Source organism: Microcebus murinus, chromosome 14 (genome assembly GCF_040939455.1).
Source record: "Microcebus murinus isolate Inina chromosome 14, M.murinus_Inina_mat1.0, whole genome shotgun sequence".
Classification (NCBI taxonomy): domain Eukaryota; kingdom Metazoa; phylum Chordata; class Mammalia; order Primates; family Cheirogaleidae; genus Microcebus; species Microcebus murinus.
This window is the reverse complement of record NC_134117.1, coordinates 70,529,153-70,556,694: the sequence shown is the minus strand read 5'-3', so window position 1 is coordinate 70,556,694 and position 27,542 is coordinate 70,529,153. Positions and strand designations below refer to the sequence as shown.

Here is a 27,542-nt window from a genome sequence, read left to right as displayed (position 1 = left end):
GCACTGGATCTCCACGGGGCCAGGAATGCATGACACGGAAGAATTCTTTCATGGGAAGCCATGTGGTCTTGTGGACAGAGGCCAAGCCTAAAACCACCACTTCCTCAGCAAGTGACCTTGGGCAAATAACTTTACATGAAGCTCGATTTCTTCGTCTGTAAAATGGGCACATTCCCAACATGCAAAGCCATAGAGAAGGCTATATATGCATAATGTCCAGCAGAAGGCCCAGGGCGGAGCAGACACACTGTGGATGGGGGATGTAAATACTTTTACTTTCTGCCACTTAGAATACTCCCGAGGCAGGATTCGCTGTGTACCTCAACAAATTGTTCTGGACGCTGATGAGACTTAACATCCCCTGTTCAAGCTCCAGCCAACTGTTCCTTTAGGTTGCCGCTGAGCCGACCCCACGGTCAGTATTTCTGCATCTGCTCCACCAATCTCTGTTTCCCTCTGCCTTCTCCAAGCCAGCCTTCCCTGACTCCCGCAGCACTCCGCAGCACTCCCAACTCCAGAACTGCCGACACAACTCATAACCCAGTGAGCCGAACCGTGCGCACGTCACCCCAGCTCGACTCCCGCACGCAGACACACCCCGTTCACCCTGGCCCGACGTCTAGCACGCAGAGGCGCTCCAAGAAGGGCAGAAAGGACACATGACGCCCTGAGGGCCCAGCGCCCTCCCTCTGCTACAGCTCTCCCTGCGTCTTCCCAGGGCAGCAAGACCAGCGAAAGGCTCAGGAGTGCAGAAGCCAGGAGACCTGCAAGCACTCACTGTGCTCAAAGGCAAGCTCTCCCACGGGGTGGGTTGCTTTATCCCCGCCATGATTTCCCCCCACTCCCCGCCTCAAGCATCTGCCTCTCCCGGGACTTTACAGCATGAAATGAAAACAGCAAATTTCTCTTAAACATCTTTTTTATTTCTGTTATTTGGTTTTCTACTTTAGTTCACATGGGCTGCTGGCTGCATTTCACACGAAAGCTGACACATCTCAGGACACGCCCCGTAAAACAGAGCACGTATAAATCACCCAGCATGGCCCTGCTTCTTCTGGTTGTTATTGCTGAAACGCCTGGTTCTAAGAGCACGAAAGACAACGTCCCTGTGCATCTGCAGGGAACAAGGACAGGGTGCGGTGGCCAGGCCTGCCAGGATGGGAGAGAGCCAAGATGCGGGGCTCCGGCGTGTCCTTGAGACAACACAGATGCAGACGCCACATGAGCAATTCCAGAAAGATCAGAGCCGCTGGGGGAACATTCCAGAACCGCATCCTCTCTACAGACCCCTTGGCTTCCTCAGCCCCGACAGGTGCTGAAACAAAAGCGAAGGCCGAGGTTGGCACGCCCCCCAAGCCAGCGGGCCTGCCCCCGGCCTCACCACCAGGAGAGCCTGTTTCCTCCCGGCCTGCAGCCCCTGCCCACCTGCGTCCCCAGCTGCGCCCACCGCCGGCCTCGCCCAGCTCTAAAACGTCTTGCCCTCAAAGGCCTGGAGGTTGAAGGCAGTATCCAGAAACTTCTTCAGAGACACCAGGTGAGTGTTCCGGTTTCCTGTGGCCGGTGCCGCTGCTGGGTCGCGGCCGACGTACCTGGAGGAGGAGAGCCAGGCTGAGGGCAGGCCGGGGCGGGTCTGCACCCTCCCGGGACTGCGGGGCAGCGTCTGAGGAAGGTGCAGGGCGGGGCCGAGGGCCCTGCCTTTCAGCACCGCACCGCCCCAGAGAGCTGCGGGCCGGGGCCAGGCTGATACCCAGCCACAGAACGGGAGGAGAAACTGTCACCTCGGTGCCACCAGACTTGTCCTCAAGGACAACAAACGAGGCCACAAATAAGGCTTAGGGGGCAAATGCCCCGCAGAGCTCCTCGTGAGTTCCTCACGCCCCTCCCCGCCTTCCCAAGGACAGCCGCGCCAACACCCAACACCCAACACCCGCTGCGTGCGAGCCCCTGGGGGACTGCGCCACGCCGCGTCCAGCCCGGCACCGCCCTGCCTAGAGCTGAAGAGCCTGAGGCCCCGCCACACAGCCGGCCTAGGGCCACACGGCAGGTCTGGACACGCAGCGGGCTCTCTAGCTCGGTTCTGGCTACAGAACAAGCAGAGGTTGCTCTCTGCACACGGTGCCAACGACGCCCGCCCCGGGTGGGGCACCCTCCCACCAAGGACAGAGCACACGCAGTCGGCAGGGCTGTGGGCTCCAACTCCTCAGTTTCAAATGCGGCTCAGAGAAGGACGGTGGCCAGTTCTGGGCGGCACAGCCCATGGGACGGGCGGAGCCAAGACAGGGCCGCTGGGCCCGAGAGCCCTGGGCAGGCCCAGCAGAGGCGCCCCAGGCCGATACCAGATGGGCCGGGCGCGGCTCAGGACGGTCGTGAAGCGCGGGCTGACGTAGTCATAGTAGCCCATGTTCTTATGCTCCTCCTGACACCACGCCAGCTCCGCGCCTCGGTACTTCTCTGCCTCCTGCTTGATCAGGTCGAAGGGGAAGGGCGAGATCTGGGGAGGCAGGAACGAAGGGGAACATAGCCAGGGAGGGGCAGTGTGCCCAGGGCCTCAGGACGGGAGCCACAGGGCCTGCCCACCCTCGCCGGCCCCCACCCTGGCCTGCCTGGCATGCCGCCCAGGGCCGGGGCTGGCGATGGGACCTTGCCCACCACTCTGGCCACGCGAGGGGCTTGGCACACCTGCTCCAGGCGCGTGATGGCCACCTGCTCCTCCAGGCCCTGGCTGCTCCGCTCCCTCACCAGGTCGTAGTACACCTTCCCCGTGCAGAAGATGAGTCGCCGCACCCGCTCGGGAGCCTGCGCCGCAGCCCCACCTTCAGGGATCACCCGCTGGAAGCTGGTCCCTGGAGGAGTGACGGGGCGTTGCTACCCAGGGGCTCAACAGCGCAGGAGACAGGCCCGCACTGCCCGGCTCTCTCTGGCCACTAAGACAACCCCAGGCCTGAACCTGTGGCTGCAGTGGGCATCTCTTGATCAAAAGGTGGAGAGGGGCAGCTGACACCCTGAGATGCCACAGCGAGAGGAGGGGAGACAGGGAAGCAGCCAAGGGCAAAGCCCTGGGAGCAGCGCCACTTAAGGTGATGGGGACTGGGGTGCCAGAGGGATGGCCCCGAAGGGAACGCAGAAGGCGACATGATGGACCCCTCTGGTACCATCATCCTCTGCCCCAGGCCTGCGTGGCACTCTGGCCCCATCACCAAGCAGTGTCGCAGGAGGCCGCTGCACAGCCCTCCTCCCTCCACCCTGCAGCCGAGCCTCCATCTCCAAGCCTGTCCACTTTCCCTCCTGAGCTCACACCACGTGCCAGGCACCAGGTCAGGCGTGCTACAAAACCTCTCAGGAGGCTGCTGACAGTCCCCACATCCCTGCGTCCCCACGCTGAGGCAGAGAGGGCAAACGGCTGCCAGGGCCCAGGAGGAAAGCCAGGCAGTCGGCCCAGGCAGTCCAGCCTCAAGGCTGGAGCTCTGAATTGCCACTTCAGCTGCCCGCCCACACCAGAGGGACAGCCAAACACACGGGGACACAAAACCAATGCCTGTCTGCGCCGAGGCCCTTCCTGGCCAGCCCCTGGCCCTCCCCTGCAGCCCAGGACCATTTTCCAAGACGTTCCGCTCATCCAGCCTCACACCTGTCCCTCTCTGGTTCTCCACTGAGTCACATCTCCATTTCAGCACCTTCAGGCATTTTATCTGACCCTGACTCCCAGGCAAATGAGGCTGAGGGCCACTGAAGGGGACACCAGGTATCCAGGGCCAATAATGTCTGTTTGGCTCATCAATTTTAAAAATGGACAAATAAATGAATGATACTCAGTGCCTTGCTAGCCTGGCAGACCTCCGCCAGGCCTCAGCCAGCCCGGCGAGGGTGTAAGTGGCCCCAGTGCTCACCTCTGGCCCTGAAGCTCAGCCCAAGTGACCCAAACTGGCCCGCCTCAGCCAGCCACCACGCCAACCTCCCAAGCCCCTGGCTGGCGGGGACTGTGCCAGGAGCTGCTGTGGGGCCAGCAGAGCCACAGGCAGAGGGGAGGACAGAAGAGCCTCAGGGCAGAAGCTACCCCAGGGCCACCAGGCCCCACCCCGGCCACCACCCCGATGTGGGCTGCCCCACACGCCCAGGCAGGCACGTACCGGATACCATCTGGTCAAAGCTGGATTTGGCCTCTGGATGCCTCAGCAGAGACTTGGGCGTGAAGATGATCAGCTGGAAGGGAAACACACGCCCAGCTGCCAGCTGCCCGCCCGGCCAGGGCCCGCTTCCGCGCCACACGGACGGACACTTACCGGCTTGCGGAAGGGCAGCAGGATCTGCCGGCGCAGCACGTGGAAGTAGTTGGCCGGCGTGGAGCAGTTGACCACAATCCAGTTGCAGTCATAGAGCTGCCTCACCTCGAAGTCCTCGGTGAACGCCTGTGGGGACGGGACGCGCTGGCTGGGGTGGCTGTCTGCTGCACCACGCCCGGGACCTGCCCCGTGGGCACAGCAGGGCGCGCCCGTCCTGGGCACTCACGGGGTAGGCGTCCGAGTCGTCATTGCTCATCTGCAGGAACCTCTCGGGCCGCGCTGAGGAGTGCTCCGGGCCCTGAAAGCAAACGCCACGCCCCTGCTGGCCCCATGGGACAGACGCAGGACAGAACAGGACCCCAGGCTCAGGGCAGAGTCTGGAGGGCTTCTTGGCGGAGGTGCCCTCGCTCTGGGGTCTGAACCACAGGAAAGTACCAGGACCGCGGGGAAGAGCCGGACCCTCGGGGTGAGGTCTGCCAGGCCCAGCGCGTGAATGTGCAGAGCAGGAGGAAAAGCGAAAGGCCCACACTGAGACACTCTCTGGAACATTCTGGAACAGCAGCTGCCACGCCTGAACGTGTGCTGCGCATGAGGCGTAGTTCCAGGGACCCCGCCTGCATCACTCACTAACCTCGCCGGCAGCCCGTGGGGGAGACACCCTTACCCCTCTTCACGGACGAGCCCGGGAGGGCACAGGCAGACAGGGAATGACCCTGCAGCCCGCAGCCCCGGCCGCCTGGGCCTCACCAGGGGCCCCTCTGCCGTGAGGGCAAGACGAGCCCACGCGGGTTTCCAGGCTGGCTTCCCGAGGGATGGAGGTGGCCTGTCCCACGGCCACCAGCCACCCCTTCGTGGGGGCAGCCCACAGACCCGGCACCACAGGCACCGGCTGGCCCGCCCTTCACGCCCGGCCTGGCCCCCCACGCCTCCCTCAGAAGCCGCCTTCACGGCAGGGCGGCCGCGAGCAGTCACGCCTCTCCTCAAGGAGCTCCCAGTCTCGGGGACTCCGCAGCAGGAGCAGCAGCGCAGAGTGCAAAGAACTGGACGTGCCGCTTGGGCGTGTGGCACTGCGGAGTCCTGCCCAGACGACCAGGCCCTGCTGAGTGGGACCTTAGGGACGTGCACTGCAGCCTGACCCTCCAGAGGCACAGAAGGCCTTGCCCTGGGTCACAGACCCGGTAGTGGCCGGCCCACCCTGCTTGCTCCCTGCTGCCCTGAGCTAGCACTGCCAGCTTCTCCTGTCCCCTGCCTGTCTCCCACCCCTGGTCAGGCCACATGCCTAGGAAGTGGCATCATGACACTCTGCTCCTTCCTCCCCACCCTAGGGTGCACCCAGCCTGCACTCCTTCCCTCTACGCCGAGTGTGGCTGCATAGGCAGGTCATAGAGGAGGGGGCCAGAGGACAGGCAGTATTGCACAGCATAGGTTCAAATCCCAGCTACTGGCTGTGTGACCCTGGGCAAGCTGTCCCACCTTTCTGTGTCTCAGTTTTCCTCCTCAGGCCAGTGGGAACAAGAACTACTTCATTAAGTTGTATGGACCGCAAGAGTTAACACAGAGAAAGCGTTAACAGTGCCCGGCACACAGTAAGCCCTCTCACGTGGCGGCTAATTCTGCTGCTGGTATGATCTCAGCAGCTGCAACACACAGGTATGTAGGCCCAGGTGCTTCCAGACCCTGGAAGGCATCTACCACCCAACCCAGAAGGGGCCAGTGTCCATCCCACCGATCCCAGGCCTGCTGGAGCCCACTGGGCCACCAGCCACCACCACAGCCCTCACCATGCCCTCCATGCCGTGGGGCAGCAGAAGCACAATGCCATTGTGCCGCACCCACTTGGCCTGGCCGGTGCTGATGAACTGGTCGATGATGCACTGGGCTGTGTTGTGGAAGTCGCCAAACTGCGCCTCCCAGAGGACCAGGGCGTTGGGGCTGGCCATGGCGTAGCCCAGCTCAAAGCCTAAACAGAAAACACCAAGATAGAGCTTGCTCTACACTGTCACCAAGTGGCAGTGGCTCCAGTCAAACCCAGCCTGTCTCAGCACACCCTCCCTGCCCCCACCCATCCTTCCCAGGCCAGGAAGAGCCCAGGGATACCCTAGGACTCAAAGAGAAGCATGTCCCTCCCGGGAGCGGGCAACATGCTGCAGATGCTACCCTAAGCCCTGACTTCACATGTGGCCAGGTCCAGCCTTATCTAAATCGGTATCTAAAAATATCCTGGGGTGGGGGCGGTGGCTCACACCTGTAATCTTTGGCTGAGGCGGGAGGACCGTTTGAGCTCAGGAGTTTAAGACCAGCCTGCGCAAAAGTGAGACCCCACCTCTACTAAAAACAGAAATAAATTAATTGGCCAACTAAAAATATATAGAAAAAAATTAGCCGGGCATGGTGGTGCATGCCTGCAGTCCCAGCTACTCGGGAGGCTGAGACAGGAGCCCAGGAGTTTGAGGTTGCTGTGAGCTAGGCTGACGCCACAGCACTGTGGCCCAGGCAACAGAGTGAGACTCTGTCTCAAAAAAAAATAAAAATAAAGATATCTTGGGGAGCAGCAGGGACCATCTGCCAAGAGGAACTCCCCCAAACACGTGCCGAGCTGCTGAGGAGCCGGGGCAGGAACAGCCCCAGCTGCGTCTCCCGGAGGCCTGGCCGTCCTCCCGGGAAGGCAGCGAGGGGAAAGCGAGCCCGCTGATGAGCCGCGGGACAGTGTGTCCAGGGAACGCTGTCGGGACAGCCTGGAGCCCAGGACGGGACCGCAGTGCAGGGCTGCTGGACGCAGGGCAGAGGAGGCGAGGCGGGGCTCAGGAGTGCAGGGTGGCCGGGCCAGGGCCGGCGACAGTTGGCGGCTGTGGCCATGGTGGGCTCTGCCGCTCCCCGTCTGGGCCCAGCGTGGCTGGTGTCAGAGAAGGGGCTCTGGCACCCACAGAGTCCCCCTCCAGGCAAGCAAGGCCCCGGCTGGATCCCTGCGAGGCCCAGATGGGACAGATCTCTTCCTCCACATGGCCTCAGGTGGGGGCAGCCCAGCCACAGCCTCAGGGCCAGACCCTGACCTGGCCTCCCCAGGGGCCTCTGAGCCTCTCCAGCCCCTCCCGGGCCCTGACCTTGGCCTGTCTCTGCTCCCCAGGCGTCCCAGGGCCCACCTGACCTGCAGGCAGAGCTCGGACCCACCCAGGACTCCGTACTCCGACAGGGAGCTGTTGCACACGGTGTAGGGGGCCTGGTCAGGCCAGAGATGGTTCATGGGGACGCACGTCCTCCGGTCGACCTCCTGGTCATGGAGAACATGGTGCCGGTGACTGCGGAGAGACAGACCGGGCAGGGGGCTGGCACCTGCTCACCCACAGCAGGGCGGCCGCAGCAGGAGGCAGGCAAGCCTTCGTCACTGTCCCAGGAAACCTGCAGGGTCCCACAGGACGGCACCAGGAAGGCCGTGGAAAGCCTCCGGGCTGTCCCGCGGAGCCTCCCCAGCGCTGCCCCTGCCTGCCGCGCCCACACGCAGCTGCGGCAGGTCTTGGGGCAGGACTTGCGAGCTGTGGCACCTCCCTGAGTCACAGCTTCTGACCACAGAGGGACCTGATGAGACCTCCGGGGTGCTGGGTGGAGCCTGAGACCTAGGAGGTCACACTCCTGGGGCACTGTCCCTGTGCACCCTGCTGGCCCCTTTACCATCTCCCCTGCCCTGTCCCAGCAGGAACGCTGTGCAGCGCCTGAGGCTGGCGCAGTAAGGAGGCCGCCTAGGTGAAGCCCACACCTGGCAAGGATGACGTGCAGCTCAGAGAATCATCGCAGCCACCTGGGCCCCTGGCCGGAGCAAGGCCGGCGGGGCTGAGCAACCAGGACATGAGAAAGCCAAGCTGTTGCGTCCTGGAAGCCATGCCACCCTGGCTCCGTAACATATGTGGATCTGAACAAGTCAGAATCCAAAACGCTGAGGGCCCCAGACCAAAGGAGACGTGACATGGACAACTGGCAAGTGTAAGTCCCCATCTGGATTAAAAAACCTCAACTGCAAACAAATTAAACAGGGAAGGCTGGCTTGATAGCAGTTCACACACGGCATAAAAAAAGATCTTGAGGACCAGAGGTGACCACAAGCTTAATACCAGTTGACAGTGGACCCAGCAGTCAGCTCCGCACACCTGCTCCCGTGGAGGACAGACAGGTGGCTCAGAGGCCCCCTGACGACTTGGCCTGAGAGCAGAGTCCAGGGCTGCTGATGTGATTCCAGTGAAGATCTCGGCCAGACAAGGGCCCTTTTTGGAGTCCCCCAGGTCAGGAAAAGGAGGAAGAGCCGGCTCCACTCTAGATCTCCCATGCTGACTTGGAACTCCTGAATGGGCTCAATGGGACAAGGCCACTGCCCTGGGCCAGGAGACCACGTGCCCTCACCTGAACGTGCCCCTCTCCACGTCCTGCCCGCTGAGCCGCACGTGGGTGCCCTCCTTAAGCAGGGAGCCGAAGGCCATGTACTCTGCCAACGCCCAGTCCACCGCCCGATTCCTGGTCATGTCTGCGCGGCCCCGCAGGATGCGAGACAGGCCTGTGGAGGGAAGGGCTGGCTTGAGGGCTGCAGGGCTGGCCACCTGCCTGGGACAGCGTGGGCCTGGGGAGGGTGCACGTGTGTCCCGTGCACACCCCCCACAGAGCAGGGCCCGCCCAGCACCAGGCACCCCCACGGCCAACACGAGGGGCCGCCTCCCTGTGCCAGACACTGCCCTGGCACAAAGCCACCCCAGGGAAGAGGCAGACTCCCACTCTCCAGAGGAGGAGACTGAGGCTCAGAAGAGGGAAGTCGTTTATTTAGGACCACACAACTGCCGTGGTGCTCAGACCTGCCCCGGGCCCCCTGGCCTGTGCTGTTCCGCCGTGCTCCTGTCGGTCCCACGCGTGCACACAACCAGCCATGACACACACACAGAGCACGCGCTCAGCCACCGGCGGGAGCCTCAGAACACCTGGGCTTGCACCCATTGTGAAGGACCCAACACAGCCATGGGGCTCCAGACTTCCCAAGCTAAGGCCACAGGGGCCACGGGGGTGAGAGGGGGTGCAGTCAAGGAGTACCCACAGCCCAGCAGCCCCAGAGTGGTGGGGTTGTCCCACCCAGACACCAGCAAGCCTGTCCTCCCTGCCCATAGCCCAGACCCACCGCCCCCTCGGGAAGCCTCCGCCTCCCTGCTCCACGCCTGGACAAGCCACGCCCTGGCAAAGGCATCTGGAAAACCCAAGGTGCCGACCTAGGACCAGTGGCCGGCACCCACTGCGAACGTGGCATCGCACCTGCCCGGCTCCAGTGCCCACCCTGAGAGTGCTCTTGCCGCAGGCACCCCACAGGGACACGCACGCCCCTCCCCTGGCGTCCCAACTGCCCTCCCTGCCGGGCACAGTGTTGGCACTGGGACAGTGGCCCCTGCTGGAGCCTGTGCAGCCTCACCTGTGTGGATCTTGAAGTCCTCCAGGGGCACAGAGCTGGCCACATGGCCAATGTGGGTCAGCACGTCCTCAGGGATGCCTGTCGCCGGGCACGTCATGCTCTTGGGCTCCCCGTCCATGTTGAAGAAGCCTGAGAGGGAGAGAAGCTCCATCCAAGCCCCTGCAGTGGCAGCTCCGGTCCCTGGGCAGCCTGTCCCCCCAGGCCTAAGGGGCCCTCGGCTTCATAGCACCGCTGGCACCTGGACTCACCCTGAGCCCACCTCGGAACCCGCGGCAGCTGGACAGCCACACCTGCAGCTCCCACACCGGCCCCTGGTCCCCAGGGTCACCGCTGACCTAGCCCAGCCCGCCCGGCAGGGAGGCCCTCTGAGCACGGCAGAGCGCGGAGCTGCAGCTAGCACATGGCCGAGCGCCTGCCCCCAGGGCTTCCTCCCCATCTGGCCCCGCCTCCCTTTCCAGGAGGCGCTGGCCACGCGTGCTCCCAGGGCGATGCCACCGTGGACCTGCAGAACTCGTCCCCACACAGCCTGGCAGTCTCAAGGACACAGGTCTTAGCCCCTGCGCTGGGCAGTGGCCGCCCTCAACAGCCCATCCCAGTCCTGGTGCCAGGGCCAGACCCTGAGGCCCAGGGGCGCCCCGAGCCACGCACTCGCTCACCGGGCCAGGGGGAGTCCAGCCAGTGCTTTATGTGCAGGATCTTCTTGTCCTTGGACCTGCCGTAAGCCTCCTCGCAGATCCGGTCGTACTTGGCGATTTCCTCCTACAACCAGGATGAAGGTCTGAACAGAAGCGGGCACCCTAGAACTCTCTGTCTGCTGGCTTGGGGGCTGTCTTTGGCTAGAGGCCAAAGTTTCGGAGTTTAGGGGGATCTCGGACAGGTACCTCAAGCCAGGTGGGCCTGCTGTGTGCTTGGCAAGGGGTTGGGGGAGACCCAGGGAAGACTCACAGCCCTTGCTCTCAGAGCTCTCTGAAGGGAGGAGGACTAACACGTCACAGATAATTGTGGGGACAACCCTGGCTCAGGGACACTTCTTACAGGAAGCCTTCCTGGACTCCTGCCTGTGGCTGGGCTTCACCCAGCTATAATTGTGTCCTTAGTTTTCTGTCCCCTTTGGTAACCAGGGGCTCTTGGGGACAAAGACCATATTCACTACATCTTTAAATCCTGAGTCCCCAGCACTGGGCTGGTAACATCAGCCCCAGGGCCCCCACCCGAGGCTTGTCCTGGTGGCCACGCAGCCCGCCTGCCAACCTCGAACTCCTGCAGGGTGACCGTGCCCTCGGCGATGAGCTTGTCCGCGTACTTCTTCAGCACAGGCACCTGTCTGTGTATCTGCTTGTACATGAGCGGCTGCGTGAACATGGGCTCGTCCATCTCATTGTGGCCACGCCGGCGGTAACAGACCTGCAGGGGCAGCCACAGGGCCTCAGGTCCTGCCCCACACCAAGTGGCCAACGCTGCCCCTGCCAAACTGGGCACATGGGCCAGGGCACACACCTTGAGGGCCCTGAGGGCTCCACGATCACCTGTCACTGAATGAAGGTCCCAACCCTAGGGCTTTGCACAGATTGCTCTTGGTGGCACTAAATCTCCCATCCAAGAAGAGCTCCTAGCCCCGAGTGCTGACGATGCTGGAGACCTGGCCAGTTCAGCACACAGGGACGGGCCACCTACCCCCGCCTGGGCCTCAGCACCCCCAGACCCACCAGGTCCACGACAACGTCTTTGTTAAAGGTGTTTCTCCACTCGGCCGCCACGCTGCACACGTATATCACAGCCTCTGGGTCGTCCGCATTCACGTGGAAGATGGGCGCGTTGACCACCCGGGCCACGTCGGTGGGGTACGGCGAGGAGCGGGCCATCCGGGGGTCCGTGGTGAAGCCAATCTGCAGAGGCAGGAAGAAGGCGGCACCGCTCTGTTTATCGGAGAGAGGCAGATGGTGCGGGCCGCAGAGACTGGGCGGGTCTCGGAGCTGGGGAGGGTCGGGGGACGTTGTGGGGTGTCGGGGAAAGCCCTGTAATTAGACATGGCAGCAGCTCCCATGGCAGGCAGCAGCACAGGGGGGTCTCACCTGCCCCTTTGCCAGTCGTCTTACACCCGGGTAGTGAGGGACGCGGGCCTGGGCAGCCCCAGTCCCGCCAGTTACTGAGCACACGACCTTGGGCCAGGGACTTACACTCCCAAAGCCACAGTTTCCTCATCTATAAAAAGGGCTCAGTAAATTCCTGCCTCTCGGGATTATTCAAGGAAGATTAAATGACTTAATGCAAGTAAGGCAGTTAGCACGGGATTTTCTAGGATCAAAAGATAAGCTGTGATTGCCTTAGAGCAGGGCGCCGCGAGCCCTGTGTCCTAAGACCAACCCGCCCTTGCAGAGCTAAAGGGAACACCCAGTCCCACAGCAGCCTCTGCCAGGCACCCGTTACTCGTGGACTCCTTTCGCCCTCACAACCTTCTCCGGTGTACACATATACACGTGCAGGTGTACGTGGGCACGTGTGCACGTATACACGTGCATGTACCAGTGTATGCAGGCACGTGTACACACCCATGTGCCGGGGTACATAGGGACGTGTGCATCACTGAGGCAGCAATTCAGCTCCCTGAATGGATCTCCAAAGATGGGGCGATGCTCACGAAGCCGGGGCGGCCCATACCCTCACCTGGTTGTTGACGACGACGTGTACGGTGCCATTGGTGGTATAGGACGGCAGGTCGCTCAGGTGGAAGGTCTCATACACCACGCCCTGGCCAGCGAAGGCAGCATCCCCGTGCACCAGGATGGACATGACCTGCAGGGCAGGGTGTGAGCCAGGAGGGCCATGCCCCAGCCTGCACGCCCAGACCTGCCACCTGCCCTGTGAAGATGTGGCGCCGGCCCTCAGAGCCCTCCCCACAGCGCCCAGGCCCAGGCCCCGCCACAGCCTGCGAGCTCGCCTTCTTGCCCTGCGTGTCCCCACGGTAGAACTGCTCTGCCTTTGTCTTGCCCTGCACCACAGGGTCCACGGCTTCCAGGTGGGAGGGGTTGGCCACGAGTGACAGAGTAATGTTCCTGTTGGTGACACGGTTGATCCTCTCGTGGTACATGCCCAGGTGGTATTTGACGTCCCCGGAGCCCTGAAGGTGGAGGTGGGCATGTGACGAACCCACCCCTCCCACACCAGCCAGGCAGAGGCTCAAGCCCACAGGCGGGCGCTGCCCGCACACTCCCCCTTCTGCTGGCCTAAGGGAGGAAGGCGGGTTGCCCCAGGGCCTGGCTCAGAGCCCACAGACGAGCCAGCCCTCAGAGCCCCTCGGCACCTTCAACCTGTGTCCTCCCGGCACACTGACCACAGCGCAGGAAAGGATTAAAGCACCGGAAGGAGGGCCATCCCGCATGCAGTGGCAGCGGCAGCAGGGGATGCAGGATGACTTCTAAGTGCCAGCGTTGAGGCCTCCAGAGAAATGCAAGAGAGGGTCCCTGCCCCACCCCTCACAGCAGGCTAGCAACACGCACACGACTGACAGAGCCAGCACGGCACCGGAAGAAAACGTGACATGTTTTATGATCTCGGAGTAGGGAAGGCTTACTCTCTAAACAATATCCAAAGCCTAGAAAACATAAAAGATAAAACAGCTAAGATCCAATAAATTTGTCGTCGGGGAGCAAATCCATGCACAGTGTTAGGGGAGAAAAATCAAGCTGAGAAAAATGTTAATAAGACACATGCAGGCAAGCAGCTAATTTCCTTAATACAAAACACCCTCCAAATCAGTTAAGCTAAAGCCCCAAAACCCTATAGGAAAGTGGGCAGAAACCATGAACAAGAATTACAGAAAAAGAAATGCAAATGGCTCCAAAACATGTGAAAAGACACTTTATCAAATTCATAACAAAGAGATGCATGACAAGGAAGCCCTTCGTTGCACCTGCCTCGCTGGCGAAGGGGAAAGGCTCAGCCGAGGGAGGGAGGGCGCGGGAGGCCCCGTGGCCCCGGCACATGCCATGCGGCCTCACCGACATCTGCAAGCTCTTGTCCCGCCTCGGCTCCAGCCACTGTTTCTCAGACAGATCTAACAGGTGTCCTTGCCCACGCGTGAGCAAGGCTGTGAGCAAGGACCTCCTCACCCCCTAACGCCCAAAGACTCTGCGGCTCTGAGAAGCCCCAGGTAGCTCACAGGTGCCGACAGGAAACAATGGCGACTTGTTAAGTGAAAACAGTGGGTGCCAAACAGCGCCACAGCTGCTCCTGCGGCCTCTTATACGTGAGGATGTACTCGACCAGTTCGCGTCTGCGCCTGTGGGGCACGTTTCTGGACGCACACTCCCACACGCACACACACACGCACACATACACGCAGGGCGGCCAGAGACGGCGGGGGGATGGACGGTCCTGGGAGCAAAGGGGCACAGAGGAGGGAGTGACAGGCCCACTGCCCAGAGGACCAGGAGAATCAGCGGAAGGGAGACGGGTGGGACCTGGAAAGAGGCAGAGAGCGAGGGGCAGGGCCAGCAGAGCGGGCTGGGGCCGGGCCAGGCCAAGGCCCGCGGGCAGTGCGTGGGGCACGCACGTGCCAGGCAGGGCGGGAGCAGGCCAGGCCCCCTCGGCAGACTGAAGGGCACAGGATGCCGCCCTGCCCTCCCAGACTCTCCTGGGCAAGCAAATGAGCGAGGGGCCCTCCTGGCCCACAAGCTGAAGTAACTTCTGGCAGCCCCCTGCCCCTCTCTGGGCCTCAGTTTCCCTAGCTAGAGCCTGAGAGGTTGGCCCAGATCATCCAAGGGCCCTCCCAGCTATCACAAACTGCAGCCCTTGCTCCAAAGAGCCCTAAGGGCCTCACGCAAGCATGCAGCCCCTCTCCCCCACTCTGCTCCACGCTGTGCACCATGACGCCCGTCTCAGCCTGGAAGCCCCGGCCCAGCCCTCCGCAGTCCCCCTCCCAAATACCAGGCTCCCCAGGGGCACCGGGACCAGGCGTGGCACACACCTCGTCTGCTGCCTCTAGCTTGGGGTCAAACTGGCAGAAGATCTGTTCCAGGTCCTTGCGGATCACATTGGCCAGCACGTTCAATCTGCCCCTGGAGCCAGAGGGGGCCGGGCTCTCACCTGGCACAAAGGCTGCCCCCCACCAGCCCAGCATCACCTGGGACCTACCCGAGACAGCATGTGGGGTGGGGCCCCTCCCTGGTGGAGCCCAAGTGAGGCCAAGCCCTCCCATCCCGCCTCAGTCTATGAGGCCAGGGAGTGGCCCGGCCAGCCAGCTGCCTCCAGGCAGACAGCCCAGCACGTCACAGCCAGAGGCCCTCAGGAGCAGGGCCACCCAGCCGCATGGCAGCTGCCCACTCACCTCCACCCAAAGCTGAGCCCAGCCCGGTGCCCTGGCTCCACCCTGCCCTCGGCTTAATCTGCTGATGCTCAGCCACTGACACCCAGCCCTCTGTGACCGTGATGCCAGCAGCAGGACAGGACAGGGGACTTGGCTGACCCTCAAGTCAAGGGTCAGTCTTGTCCCTCGACTGACTGGTCCTCTGGTGACCTGTCCAGGGAGCTGAGGTCTGGGGTTTGAGGACAGGAGGGCAGCCAGGGACCAGGGATTCTCCTGCCCAGCCTGAACTTCCCATGGAGCCGTTAACTGGGGGTGGGCACCAGCCTGATGGGGACGCAAGAGGTGGTTCAAACTCGCCCCACACAGCCCACCAGCCCCATGTGGCCCCGTGATGGGGGCAGCCCTCTTCCAGGTTGGCCTATCCCTGTTCTGTGGGCCTACAAGAGTCCCCTCTCCCACTGTGGGGGCCTGGCCTGGCTTGGAACAGCCCCATTCCCAGAGCCCTCCTCAAGCCACCCCTGGCCACCAAGTGCCACCCTCTCCTGCTGTTCTATCAGCCCAAGACCTGAAGCCCTGAGTACCCCAGCCACCTTGGGCCACAGGGCCAGCTCTGCCTGTCCCTCTGACCGGACACTGGGCATTTCCAGACCCTCAGAGCACAGAGCCTGTGACAGACAAACCCTGCTCCTGGCAGGCCAACCACAGGATGGGACACTCTGCACCATGCACCTGAATGTCCCCACCATGCACCTGAATGCCCCTCATGCTGGTGCAGCCCTGGGCTGGCCTGACCGCAAGCAGCTCCCTGGGTCATAGGGGAGCCTGAGGATGTTGTCTCAAGACAGCTCAGCACATCCTCATGTGCCCCATTCAGCAGAAACCCTGGCCACCATGGCCCCTGTCCCCCAGGCTGCTCAGTAGCCCCCGGGCTCAGGCTCAGAGATAAACCTAGCTGCGTGGCAAACCCTCCAAGTCTTCATCAGGGTCAAGGGAAACAGGCAGGCAGCCTGCAGATAGGGCAGAGACCCTCAGCTCATCTCCAGAGACCTCCCTCCAGGGCGGCCAGCCTGGGCCACCTGCTCAGGCCCTGCCCTCACTTTCCTGGGAGAAGCCTCTGCCCAACTCCTTGTCCACAGGAACCTCAAGAAGCACCATGCACCTCCTTCTGAAATCCCAGCCCTCCGAGGAATGGCGGTGACAAAGCCAGAGGGAAAGGGAGCCTCAGAGAACAAGTTAGTCCCTGGCCTAGTGTGGCTCTGGGAGGAGCAGGCTAGGCGCAGGGTCTGTGGGAACTTTCCAGGCCACCCCTCTGCTGGCAGCTCCCACCAAGGCCCTGCTCTGACTGCCGTCCCACTCTCCCTCCCAAGGCCGGAGGAGGTGGGCAGGCCGGGCGCAGGCCCACCTGTGTGGCATCCCCAGTATGACATTCTCAATGCCCATCTCACTGGATTTGTCGATGATGGTCTTGAGGGCCGGAATCATCACCTCACAGCCCTCCAGGCCAAACCGCTTCTCCGAGGACCACTTCCGGGCCAGGAAGTCTTCAAACCTGCTTGCGGGAGGAGACAGGAAGGGGGGAGAAGGACGGGGCTGGGGCTCACGGGGGAAGCTCATGAGTGCTCTGAGCCCAACACCCAGGACAGAGGAACTTCGAGGCCACCACCGCCAGCGTCTGCGTGGTACAGGACCCACCGCACACACTGCGCCTGTCCCACCAACAAGGAGCACAGGGTCAGGGGAGGCTGGGCCCTCCCAGACGAACCAAAAGCCTCTGCCTGAACCCCTTCCTGCTGCCCCCCTCCTCCTCTTCACAGCCAGACCCCACCCGCTCCCACTGTCCTCCAGCCACACTGCAAAGGGTTCCCTTGCCAACCCCCAGAGACCTCCGCCGGCTGAGTGCAGGCTCCAGCCCACAGCCCACTGCTCAGGAATCCACTGTGCACACGGCAGCTGGGCCAGGTGCTCCGCCAAGCTCCTCGGCCCGGGCAGACCCAGCTTCGGGGAGCCCAGCAGGCAGAGCCAGGAGGTGCTGCTACCCTCACGCCGCCTTCTGCCCAACTCCCACAGCCACTTCCTGTGACTTCTGCCTCAGAGCGCCCTGCTGTCATGTTCTGGAGCCCCATCCCTGCCCACCTGACCAGCTCTTGGCCAAACTGTCCGAGCACCTGGTCCCAACACTCCTCCTAAAGCCTTTCCACAGTGAGGTGGGGCAGGGGGAGGGCAGTTGGGGGTGGGAGGGAGGCCAATCCAGTCCTGCCTTCCGTGGCCAGACACCCGCCTAGTTTCTTAGCCAGGGCCTGGGACATCAGGTAGAGCGTGGGACCAGGCCCTGCAGCCACTCAGGTCGTCAGGGGGGCCGACCTCATGGACCGCACCAGGCGGGCCAGCAGGGTCCGCTTCTCCTCGCTGGAGAACTGCATCACACCAGGGGTCTCGAACTTCTGCCGGATCCACTGGCACTGCTCCACGTCGTTGATGAACATGAACTCCAGGCCAATGTGTTGGCAGTAGGTGCTCTGGGGGGACAGGTGGGGACTCCACCAGGAGCCGGGAAGAGGGGCGACAGCCCCGGTATCCGGGGCTCTCCGGAGTGCACCTGCACTCCCTCTAGTGCACTCCAGAGAACTCCATCAGCAGTGGCCAGAACACCTGCCTGTGCTCACCTCCAGGCGCCGAATGATCTCCCGCAGAGAGAGGGTGCTTTCGGAGCCCCCGATGAAGGTGGTCGTGGGCAGCTGGAACTCCTTATCAAGGTCAGCCTCCTGCAGGTCGTAGAAGGCTGGAGGAGGTGGCACAGCAGAGCCCAGGCAGCAGAGAGTGGGGAGGGAGGTCAGACCCAGGTGGGGCCCTCAGTCTACCCAGTACCCACCTCCAGGTCCAGCCTGGGGAGCAGGGCCAAGAGCCAGAGCGTGGCTCTGCTGCCACAAGGGTGGGCTCAGACAAGGCTCTCAAGCTTGCTGAGCACGGGCACCAGCTGGGGAGGAGGGGCCGTCCCTCTTGGAGACATGTACGCAGGCAAGGTCAGAGGGAAGCCTGTGGCTGCGGCCTGGGCTGCATGGACCCTGAGGCACCTCAGGGCCCAAAAGCCCCTCACTAAGCCACCCAACCATCATTGCCATGGCAACATGGAAGGGTCCCAACTCTCACCCAATTTATCGATAGTCGTGATCAAGTCTGAAGGCACAAAGGAGTCCAGGTCCGCATCCAGAATGCCCAGGGGGTCCAGCTGGGCCACATGGTGGCCCCGGATCTGGGGGAAGGAAGACGGCAGGCAGAGTTGGGGCCCGCTGGACAGACCTTCGCCAAGGCCAAGGTTCTGGGCCCAGGCCCCTCACTTCCCACTTCGGCTTTTCAAGTTTCCACGCCTCCACCCCACAGCCACTGCACTATTGCCGACAAGATCCCAGCCATGGCCACCAGGGTGGCAGGAGCTCAACCCAGTTTAAAACTACAATGTGCACCTGGTGAAAACCAGACAAGACCCATACACGCAGGTACCCACTGCAGTACTATTAGTAATAGTCAAATTCTAGAAATGTCCCCATTGTCCATCAACAGGAGACTGGCATGTGGACATGGGCAATCCACAAGTGGGGACGACAGAGCTCTTAAAAGGAGGAGGAAAATCCCCATCTGATACTGCAGGGTCATCTCCACAAAATACTGTTAAGCAAAAAAGCAAATTCTAGAAAGGTGTGTGGTGAACTACCCATTAATTTGTACACATACAATATATGCACTAGAAGAATAAATCTTAAAATAAGAAAACTATAAAATAAGGAAAATTATCATCTATAGGGATGGGGCACAACAGGTTGGAGAGGCAGGACTAGAAGGCAGGCTTTTAAGAATATATCTTACTTTGAAGATTTGGCTTTGGAACCCTGTAAATACTTTACATTATTATAAAAAGGTAAGTTTTAAAAATTTAAAGTAAAATGAAACAAATAAGTAAGTATGTCCATTTAGTGGTATAACTACACAGAGAGGAACTATTCCAACCAACTAATACAATATTCCCTAAAGAAAAACAGAACTTCAAGAAAAAAATTCATAAACTCTTTTCTGTTACCAATCAGTAGTGACAGTGCTACCATTGTTATTCTAAGACTGTTACGTGGAGCTTATGGGAAAACCAAACAAGTCCTTGTATTGACGTCTTTGAGGACCTCTATTTTTGACATCTTTAAAAGGAGACGGTAAGATTGACGAGGTCAAGAGCAAACCCTGAGTCCTGCATTTGAAGTATGTAGAAGCAGCAGTACAAATGCATAATGTATGCTAGCTTTTTAAAAAATACACATTTCTGGCTCTGACAACTAAGAAGGCCCAGAAGTAATGACCAAAACAAAAGCAGTGAACATCCCCATCTGGAGACCTGGATGGTTCCGGGGCTGGGCAGAAATGAACAAGCTGCACTTGGCACATCCTGTTATGCCAGACATCAAGGGAGTGCTCCAACGCCACTAGGGCTGGGAATAAGGACACATTTTGAGCAACAGCAAGGGTAGTATATTTACAACACACTGAACTGATCAAATATGTTTAAATTCATGCATTCAAATGGATCTGAAAAAGGAAGAAAAAACTTCATTGGTCACCTTTGGAGGCTGCTAGGGAACTACCTCATAATCGTGAAAATCAGTCAATAAAAGGAAAACTCAAGTAGTGAGCCTGCCTTTCCTATAAAATGTGTGATAAGCAGAGCTGACAAAGAGAAGTTTCTCCTGATAGCAGGATTTCAGGTAATAAACAAGGAAGGAAAAGTAGAATTGGAATATCACCAGTTTTGCAAGCCCCAATGAGTTAACAGAGCTAGGAAATGACTGTCTGTGGCTGCTAACTGCTGAAGTGCCATCACCATCACCACCAGGAAGCCAATTTTGAAAAAAGAAGTCAAATTCCTTGGCAATCAACCCTCTAAATCTAATTGCCAATGAACAGAAACTACATGGGACAATGGGACAGGTGAAATGACACCATGGGGATGCAATCAGAAGAATCCAGACTCAGGAACACTCCATAGGACAAACAACCTGGTTTTTCCACAAAAAATGAGAAGTCAAACAAAAAGAGAGAAACTAGCAGAGTACAAGAGACCTCCAAGCCATATCAATAGATCTATGGCAACCTGTGGATTTATTCCAATTCCTGCTTCAAACAACCAATTAAAAAATCCTAAGACACCAGCCTGGGCAACATAGCGAGACCCCGTCTCTAAAAAAAAAAAAAAAAAAAAAAATCCTAAGACAAAAGGCCGACATGAATATCAACTACATATTTAGTATTAAGTATTAGCATTATTTTTAGATATGAGAATATCATGGCACATTTGTTCAAGAGCCCTTACCTCTAGAAATACATACTGAAATGTCCCATGAATAAAATGATGACATCTGGGATTTGCCTCAAAATGATCCAGCAGGGGGTGGGGATTGAGGTGGAGGAGAAAACAGAGACTGGCCGTGGGATGATGGAGTTGGGGAGGGGTCACCACCCTCTTCTTCTACCTTCAAACGGTTGGAAATGTCCATAACACCACAGTGGTGTTTCCCAGTAGTGTGCAGGTGAGGTAAACCAGAACCCTGTGCCTCACCTGTCCTGTGTGCAGCCGCAGCCCTCCTGGGGGGAGCTTGCCCACACCAGGCAGAAGACAGCGACAGCCTGCATCCAGGGACCACCCTGCTGGGAGGACTCGCTAATGCCTGGTCTTGGCTAATTAAAGAAGGAAGAGCTGCTGAAGAGCTGAGAACTGTGCTTAGAAGACAAGGCCCTCAGGCAGCACCCCCAGCGCTACTCGGCATTTAACACAGTTCCATTCCCGTTCTTCACTGTCAAAGTCAGCGGTTAGACAACTTTCTGCTTCTCTACGCCAGCCAGGAAAAACAATGCAACTAGCTGCTATTAGCTCCCAGGTTGCCTGCAGCAACAGGTACTCAGGCCCAGGCCTGCTCGCCTCCCCTCTTCCATCCGGGGACCACTGCTGCACAGTGGAGCACTGTGCGGAGAGCTCGTCCCACCCCACACAGAGGATGCCCTTTCCATTTGCTAATGCCCCTGCAGCCTAGGCCTGCGCAACGTGCTGCTCCCCCCACGGAGCCCCTGCCAAGGGCCCAGGATCCCCTAGCATTCCCTCTGCACTTTGCCGTTCCCAGAGAGATCCCACACGACTGTGCTCAGGATCCAGCGGACCCCCGAGCAGCCCCCAAGTAGTCCTGCTCAATCAAGACTAGGAACACGGAACGTCATCAGGTCTCTTTGACAGGGCAGGGGCCCAGCCTAAGTCTCCAGAAGGAGCTGCTGTTTCTAGAACTATTCATTCATTCCATAAACTAAGCACCTGCTGTATACCAGTCCCTATTATCTTGGAATGCCCAGTCTAAAGGAGAAAACAGACACTAACAAGGGTCAATCTACTCACCCTTCATTCAACATGTCTGGAATTGATTATTTACTAAGTACTCTTCCAGGTACTTGGGGCATGGTGTGTACAAGACAGACATTCCAGGAGACAGAGCCCAAGCAAACAAATCAGTACGCACAAAAAATACCCAGGGCTTGGTAAGTGCTCTGAATGACAATGTGACAAAGACCAGCCAGAGAAGTGGGTACCACTGGTAGGAGACTGGAAGAAGAGTTCTCTGGAGAGATGCCGCTGGAGCTGAGCGAGAACCCTTTCCCCCAGCCCCTGGCCCTGCCCCAGGAGCCAGTGCAGCCTCCCAGCCTGGCCTCAATCTCCTCTCACCTGGTAGGCCCGGATCAGGGACTGCACTGCCAGGTGGTCCTCCACCAGCTTGCTGGTCTTGGTCCGGCTCGACACCACAGGCCTGCTCTCATGGACAACGGACAGTGGCCGTGGCTGAGCAGAGCCAGAAGAGGCTTCCTCACTGGCTTTCTGGAAGAAGCTGTCCCAGGACTAGGCAGGGCAGAAGCAAGAATGCAGCCAGGTCAGGGCCTGGGAGGAGCCGGGGGTGGCCCAAGCTGGGCGTTGGGTATTTCTTGGAGACCACTGCTCTCAAGGCCTTCCCAAGGTGCCTAGATGTACATATGAGGAAGTTCCCCGCAGGACTGTTTATAAAAATGACAATGTCAAAACAACCTAAGTGACTATCAATAGGGAAACTGGTTAAATAATGATTATACATTTAGAATCTGGAAGATTACACAGTCTTAAAAAAAAGGTGCAAAAAATTTTGTAACTCCTTAATATTCTGAAATTTAAAAAAAAGTAAGGTGCATTCAGTATTGTGGATATGGCATATCACCCAGATACGCTGGAAAGTGAACAGCGCAGAGGAGCGTGGCCTGCTACTCTGCGCAGACACGAAGGCGGAGGAGCAGCGTGCAGCAGGAGCAGCGTGCAGCAGGAGCTCCGCGCTCTCCTCCGCGCGCTCCCACGCCGGGCGGGCAGAAGCGCCGGCTGGTACAATCCCTGTGGAAAGCAATTTGGCAACTCCCGTCAAAATTACACATGCAGATCCTCTTGGGCCCAGGCATCGACGACAGGGGATTACCCTACAGACAGCCGTGCCCGTGCGAGACGAATGTACCAGGTTACTGCTGCAGCACCATCCGCGACAGCCACACTGCAGTAAACCGGTACTGTGGGATGACTATGCAGCTGGACAAAGAGAACAAGGCTCCGTATGTGCCGACCTGGGAAGATCCTGGAGATGTGCCGCCAAGTGAAAAAAGCAAGGGGCAGAACGGTGCCTGCTGTATGTTATTTGTGGGAAAGGGGGTAAGTCCAGATCTAAGTCTGTAATAAGTTTACCTAAAGACAGTCTTGGAAAGGACACAGAAGAAACTAAGAACAGATTGGGGGATGGTGGAACTGTACAGATGGGAGGGACTGGGAGGGAGCCTTCTGACTGTAACCTGTCATACTTTCTGGTTTGGGATCACGTGACTGTGGCGTGTGAGTGAAGGGGAGGCAAAGCCACTCCACTTTGCACTTTTCACCCTCTCATCTGATTTAATTTTTTTATTACCATCAGCAAATATTTATTTTCTCAGATCACTGCATACATAAATATGCATGCCCCTAATTACATACAAGGGCCATCTGGAGACAGCACAGCACAAGGGGCAGGGCAGGTCCCAGGTGTGGCTGAGCGGGGCACTGCCAGGGCCTCTCAAGAGAGACCACCACCCACTGGCTGGTTCAGAAACAGGAAAGCAACGGGCTTCCCTCCCCGAGCATGAGGACAGGCTCTTTCACAAACAGGAACGACTGAGGACCTGAGAGGCAAAGAAACCTGCCCAGGGTCACATAGCAGGCAAGCTGCTCCTCCCCACCAGCCCAGCACAGCCTGGCCCCAGGGGCTTCCCTCCCATGCAGCGGGCAGGGGTGCTGACCTTGTGGACACTCTGGGGGTTTTCCAACCAGGCGAGATACATCTCCTCCATGTAACTGGAGCCACCTCCACCTCTGCTGCTTGGGAAGATGGCTGGAGGTCCAGAGGACCTGTTGCGCCAGCTGAGCCCCAGGGCATCACGTGCAGACAGGAGCTTGGTGGCCTGTGCCCCAAGCCGGGACGGCAGCAGCCTCAGCTGACTCATCCTGGACACAAGCAATGAGGGAGAGGCATAAACGACAGGACCAGGGCAGGAGGCTCTGACGGCCACTCGTTCACTCAGTCTGCACTTGTCGGTCCTACCGATGGCCCTGGGCTGGGCAGTGATGAGACAAGTGAATGTGACACTCTCCCAGCCCGCCTGGGCTCACTGCCTAGTGGGAGACCCAGGTCCGATGACCTCTATCAATAGATTCTGAGCAGCCCTGAGCCCTTGCCCTGCTAAGCCCTGCTCAGCCCAGCCTGCACCCCATCCGTGCAGGTCTCCAGAGGCTCATGCAGAGACATACCACCCAGGCCCTGCCTCGGGAAACACCCAGCCTAGGTCCTAGAACCCACTCAGAGGGTCGCAGGGCATGTACAGGCAGTAGCCCCAAGAAGGAGTGGGCCGAAAGGCCTGCCACGCTGGAACCTAGGCAGGGAGTCTTACAGGGGCTGGGTGTGCCATGCCTGGTCAGGAAACAGCAGGGAGAAAGGTCTGGCAAGTAGCAGTGCAGGGGTACAAGGGATGACAGGAGGCCCACGGCCCTGCTGGGTCTCTAGTCATTGTGACCAAAAGCAACCAGAGATTCCCTCTAATTGCAATACTGGTCCAGACTGTGTCCCCTCTCCCAGGCACAGCCCAGAGGCCCGTGACACAGACCTCCACAATGGCCCTATTTCCCAGCAGGGAGGACTAAGGTCCAGAGGGGTGGCAGAGGGCAGAAGGGAGGGCAGCCTCATCCCCGGCCAGGGTCCCAGGCTAGAGCTACCCTCCCTGTTCCCACACCCTCCCCAGAGCTCACACTCAGGAGCAGTGCCACTCAGGATGGATAACAGCCCGGGAGGTACATACAGGCTGAAACCCACCCAGGCTGGGAGGAACCAGAACCTGGAGGTCATCTCACCCCATCATGTCACCTGCCTTTCCCAGGGAAAATTCCTAAGTGATGCACTTCCAATTGGGGGGGGGACTTTCTCTTCCCCAAGAGGAAAGGAGTTCTAAGACCTTCCTTCAATCCTGGAGAACTCCCAGAGCTTCCTGTGCAGGCAGGCTGGGGGTTGACAGTGATGCCCTGTCCTACACAGGATGTGTAAAGTAGGAGCTCTGTCCCCCACCCCTATGACTGTGAGCCAATGCAGGGCCAGAACCTCCTACCTGGGTCGAGCAGGCAGAAGCAGCCTCTGCCCCCTGCACAGCTCAGTCCCCAGAAAATGTGCATCCTGGGGTATAACTAGCTCCCAGGTCCTGCCTAGACCAACGTTCCCAGCCAGGCGTGTGCAGCCAACGGGTCACCTCCCCCAACCCCCGCCCCCAGCTTCTGTGCTCAGCTCAACCAGTGGCCCAGGAATCCACTGGCTGGACCTCCCACAAAAGGTCAAGCCCCATGGGAGGGCAGAACACAGCCCTCCCAGCCTGCCTCCCTCCTCCCGTCCTGCCTCTCTCCCTCCAAACTGATGACAGCCAGGGGGGTGGGGAGAGGGGCAGCCCTCAGGGCAACCAGCGCTAAGTCTGAACAGGGAGGAAGAGTCGGGTTCAGCAGGACTCAGCCCCAAGACCCCAAGCTTCCCTCCCACACGCTCAGCCTCTGAAGCTTCGGGCTGCGTGTCCAGCCCCACTGGCCAGTGGTGCAGGCGCTACGGCCAGGACCGCTCAGGCCCCAGGGCAGCAGGTGGCACAGGCTCTGCAGGCAGACAGCCAGGGCCCAACCCTGCTCCACCTGACCCCAGAGACCCAGCTGGCCACCAGGCCCAGGAGCTCCTTAGGGACAGGGGGAGTCTTCTGGGGCGTGAAAAGAACCCAAACAAGCACCCAGGACGCTTCACCATCCCCATTCCACCGCCAAGGAGACTAGGCCCCAAGACCATCTCGGTGGGATAAAAAGCAAGCGCGCAGCCAGGGCAGACTGATTCTGGGCAGCCGCTGTGTCTGGTTAATCTTCTCGACAGTCCATGAGTGGGGCACCCGTACAAGCCCCTCCTTATAAGCAGGCAAACTGAGGTACAGGAAGCTAAGCTGGCGAGTGACAGGGCTCTGTGTGGGCCCGGGGCCAGTGCCCTCCTCACTGGTCATCAAGATGCAAGCCCAGATTCTTCTCAGGAACAAGCACTCTCCATCAGCTGCGCTGCAGCCAGAGCTGCTCCGTTTGCCAACCCCACCCCACCGGGGAATGGGGCAGTTCAGGCCAGGCAGGGACGAAGTCCGGCTGAGTCCAGCCTAGCCCAGTGCGGGAACACTGTGTTTTACAAACACAGAACAGTCTAGGGCAGCCACCGGACACTGCTGTGGCCTTCAACCGGCCTCGCAGGAGGGCAGCTAGCCAGCCAGCCAGCCTCCCCCAGCCCCACCCCGAGGGGCTTGAGGACCCAGGAGCCCTGGAGGGCTCAGTATTGTCAAGGGCGGCAGCAAAGAGCCAGAGTCAGGAGCGCTGTGCAATCTCCTGCCCAGCACAGCGGAGTTGCCCCACGTAGTTCTTGAGGGGGTCTTTCTGGGGACAAAGTCACACAGCATGCCCAGCCCAGTCCAACCCCAGAACGCAAAACTGCAGAAACTCGTGACCTGAGGCTCCCACGCACAGGGCCTGTCCGCACAGGGCCTGTCCGCGGTGGCCCGGCGAGGAAAACGTGCACGCTGTAGTAATCCGCTAACAGAGAGCAGAGAGGGCCCCCCAAGACCTCTAAGCTGAGCCGCAGCAGAGCCTGGATTCTCACTGCCGCAGGCCCACCTGGCCCCACGTTCCGAGAGCTGGATGAGGCTTGCTCAGGAATAAACCCCAGCTCCAGTTTGCTGAACCCAAGGGAAGGTGGCCACGGTCAAGGCAGAGGGCAGGGCAGGGAGGAGGGATGTGTATTTCCCGGGCAGAGGTGAGGGGCCCCAGCCCTCAAGTGGGGAAAGTACCAAAGCAGACGGGTCTGTCAAGGCGCAGCCAGAAGCGTGGGGAGGGGCTGCGACGGAGGGGGGGGGCTCAGAGGTACCGAGTCCCTCTCCCTGGCGGTGGGGGCACTTCCCACTCTAGCTGCGACCTCAGGCCAGGCCAGCCTTTCTCAGGGCCTCATCTGCTCATCTGTGAGTGGAGACCTCGGTTAAGACCGTCCATAAGGGGCCTTCGAAGACCTGAGACGTGGAGGATGCTTGCGGTCCCGCAGGCGCACGCCGCAGGGACCTCCCGGCCCCCGCGGGTCCCGCGGCCCTCCCGAGAGAGGGCGACGGGCAGCAGGCCCCTGCCCAGGCCACGAAAGGCAGTGCGGGCAGGCTGAGTCTGCCAGGGGAAACCGCAGGGCTGCCGGGCCCCAGCGTTAGCGCCTCGCTCCCGCGCGCAAAATGCTGCGCTCGTCGGGACGGACCCGCGCAGGGCTGGGGGTCCTAGGGCAGGCCGGCCACCAAGGGCGGGGCCAAGGTCAAGTTCTCTTCCCCCCTCCCCCAGGGCCCGGCCAGGCTCAGCACTGCGGGCAGCGGCGCCCCCGAACCCGACAGCGAGGAGCCGAGGGGCGGCCCCAAAACGGCGGGAGGGGCGGCGCGGGCACGGGAGGGGACGGGCCGCCGCGCTCACCGGGAGGGCGGGGGTCGGCGCGGCGGCGAGGTCCGGAGGCCGCAGGTCGGGGGGCTGCGCGGAGGAGTGCGCGGCGCGCCGTGCCAATTACCGGGGTCACGTGACGCGGACGCCCGCGAGCGCGCCCCCGAGACTGTGCGCGCGGTGACGTCTCCGCGGTCGCCCCGCCCCGCGCCAGGCGCTGTCCGCGGTGCCGACCGGCCAGGCCCGCCATGGCTCCGGCGCCTGCAGGTCTGAGGCTGCAGGCGGGCTGAGCCCCTGAACCCCGGTCCTCGTCCTGAAACGAAGGAGAATGTACCAGAAAATAAGGAGCCGTTTGCGTGTAGGGGAGGAGAGTTTTGCTTTATCGTCTGTAAAATAAGGATGCTACTTACAGTTTTACTGTCTTAGGGACCTTTTGAAGAAAAGATGATGAAA

General features: G+C 60.1%; 1 protein-coding gene across 1 annotated transcript; it reads right to left on the bottom strand.

The window, feature by feature from the left end:
- Window positions 1-901: 901 nt before the first annotated feature.
- LOC142861048 (2-oxoglutarate dehydrogenase-like, mitochondrial) lies at window positions 902-27,226 on the bottom strand. The gene is made up of 24 exons (XM_076010215.1): window positions 27,126-27,226; window positions 23,378-23,582; window positions 21,765-21,935; window positions 18,167-18,269; window positions 17,683-17,798; window positions 17,381-17,535; window positions 16,422-16,568; window positions 14,681-14,771; window positions 12,653-12,832; window positions 12,379-12,507; window positions 11,421-11,600; window positions 10,966-11,118; window positions 10,371-10,473; window positions 9,715-9,843; window positions 8,670-8,820; window positions 7,449-7,576; window positions 6,062-6,240; window positions 4,507-4,578; window positions 4,281-4,406; window positions 4,128-4,200; window positions 2,680-2,843; window positions 2,337-2,491; window positions 1,426-1,589; window positions 902-1,315 (listed from the first exon to the last, which is right to left on the bottom strand). Exons 2-23 carry the CDS (start codon window positions 23,579-23,581, stop codon window positions 1,466-1,468), a joined length of 3,033 nt encoding a protein of 1,010 aa, XP_075866330.1. The 5' UTR covers window position 23,582; window positions 27,126-27,226; the 3' UTR covers window positions 902-1,315; window positions 1,426-1,465.
- Between the last annotated feature and the right edge of the window lie 316 nt (window positions 27,227-27,542).

Bases quoted from the DNA above. Each gene is read 5' to 3' on its own strand.
- LOC142861048 (XM_076010215.1), bottom strand. From the start codon at position 23,581: ATGAGTCAGCTGAGGCTGCTGCCGTCCCGGCTTGGGGCACAGGCCACC. The intron at 12,508-12,652 runs GCGAGCTCGCAG...CCTGCCCTGCAG, and splicing joins GGGACACGCAGGGCAAGAAG to GTCATGTCCATCCTGGTGCA. The intron at 2,492-2,679 runs GTGTGCCAAGCC...CTGCCTCCCCAG, and splicing joins CCATCACGCGCCTGGAGCAG to ATCTCGCCCTTCCCCTTCGA.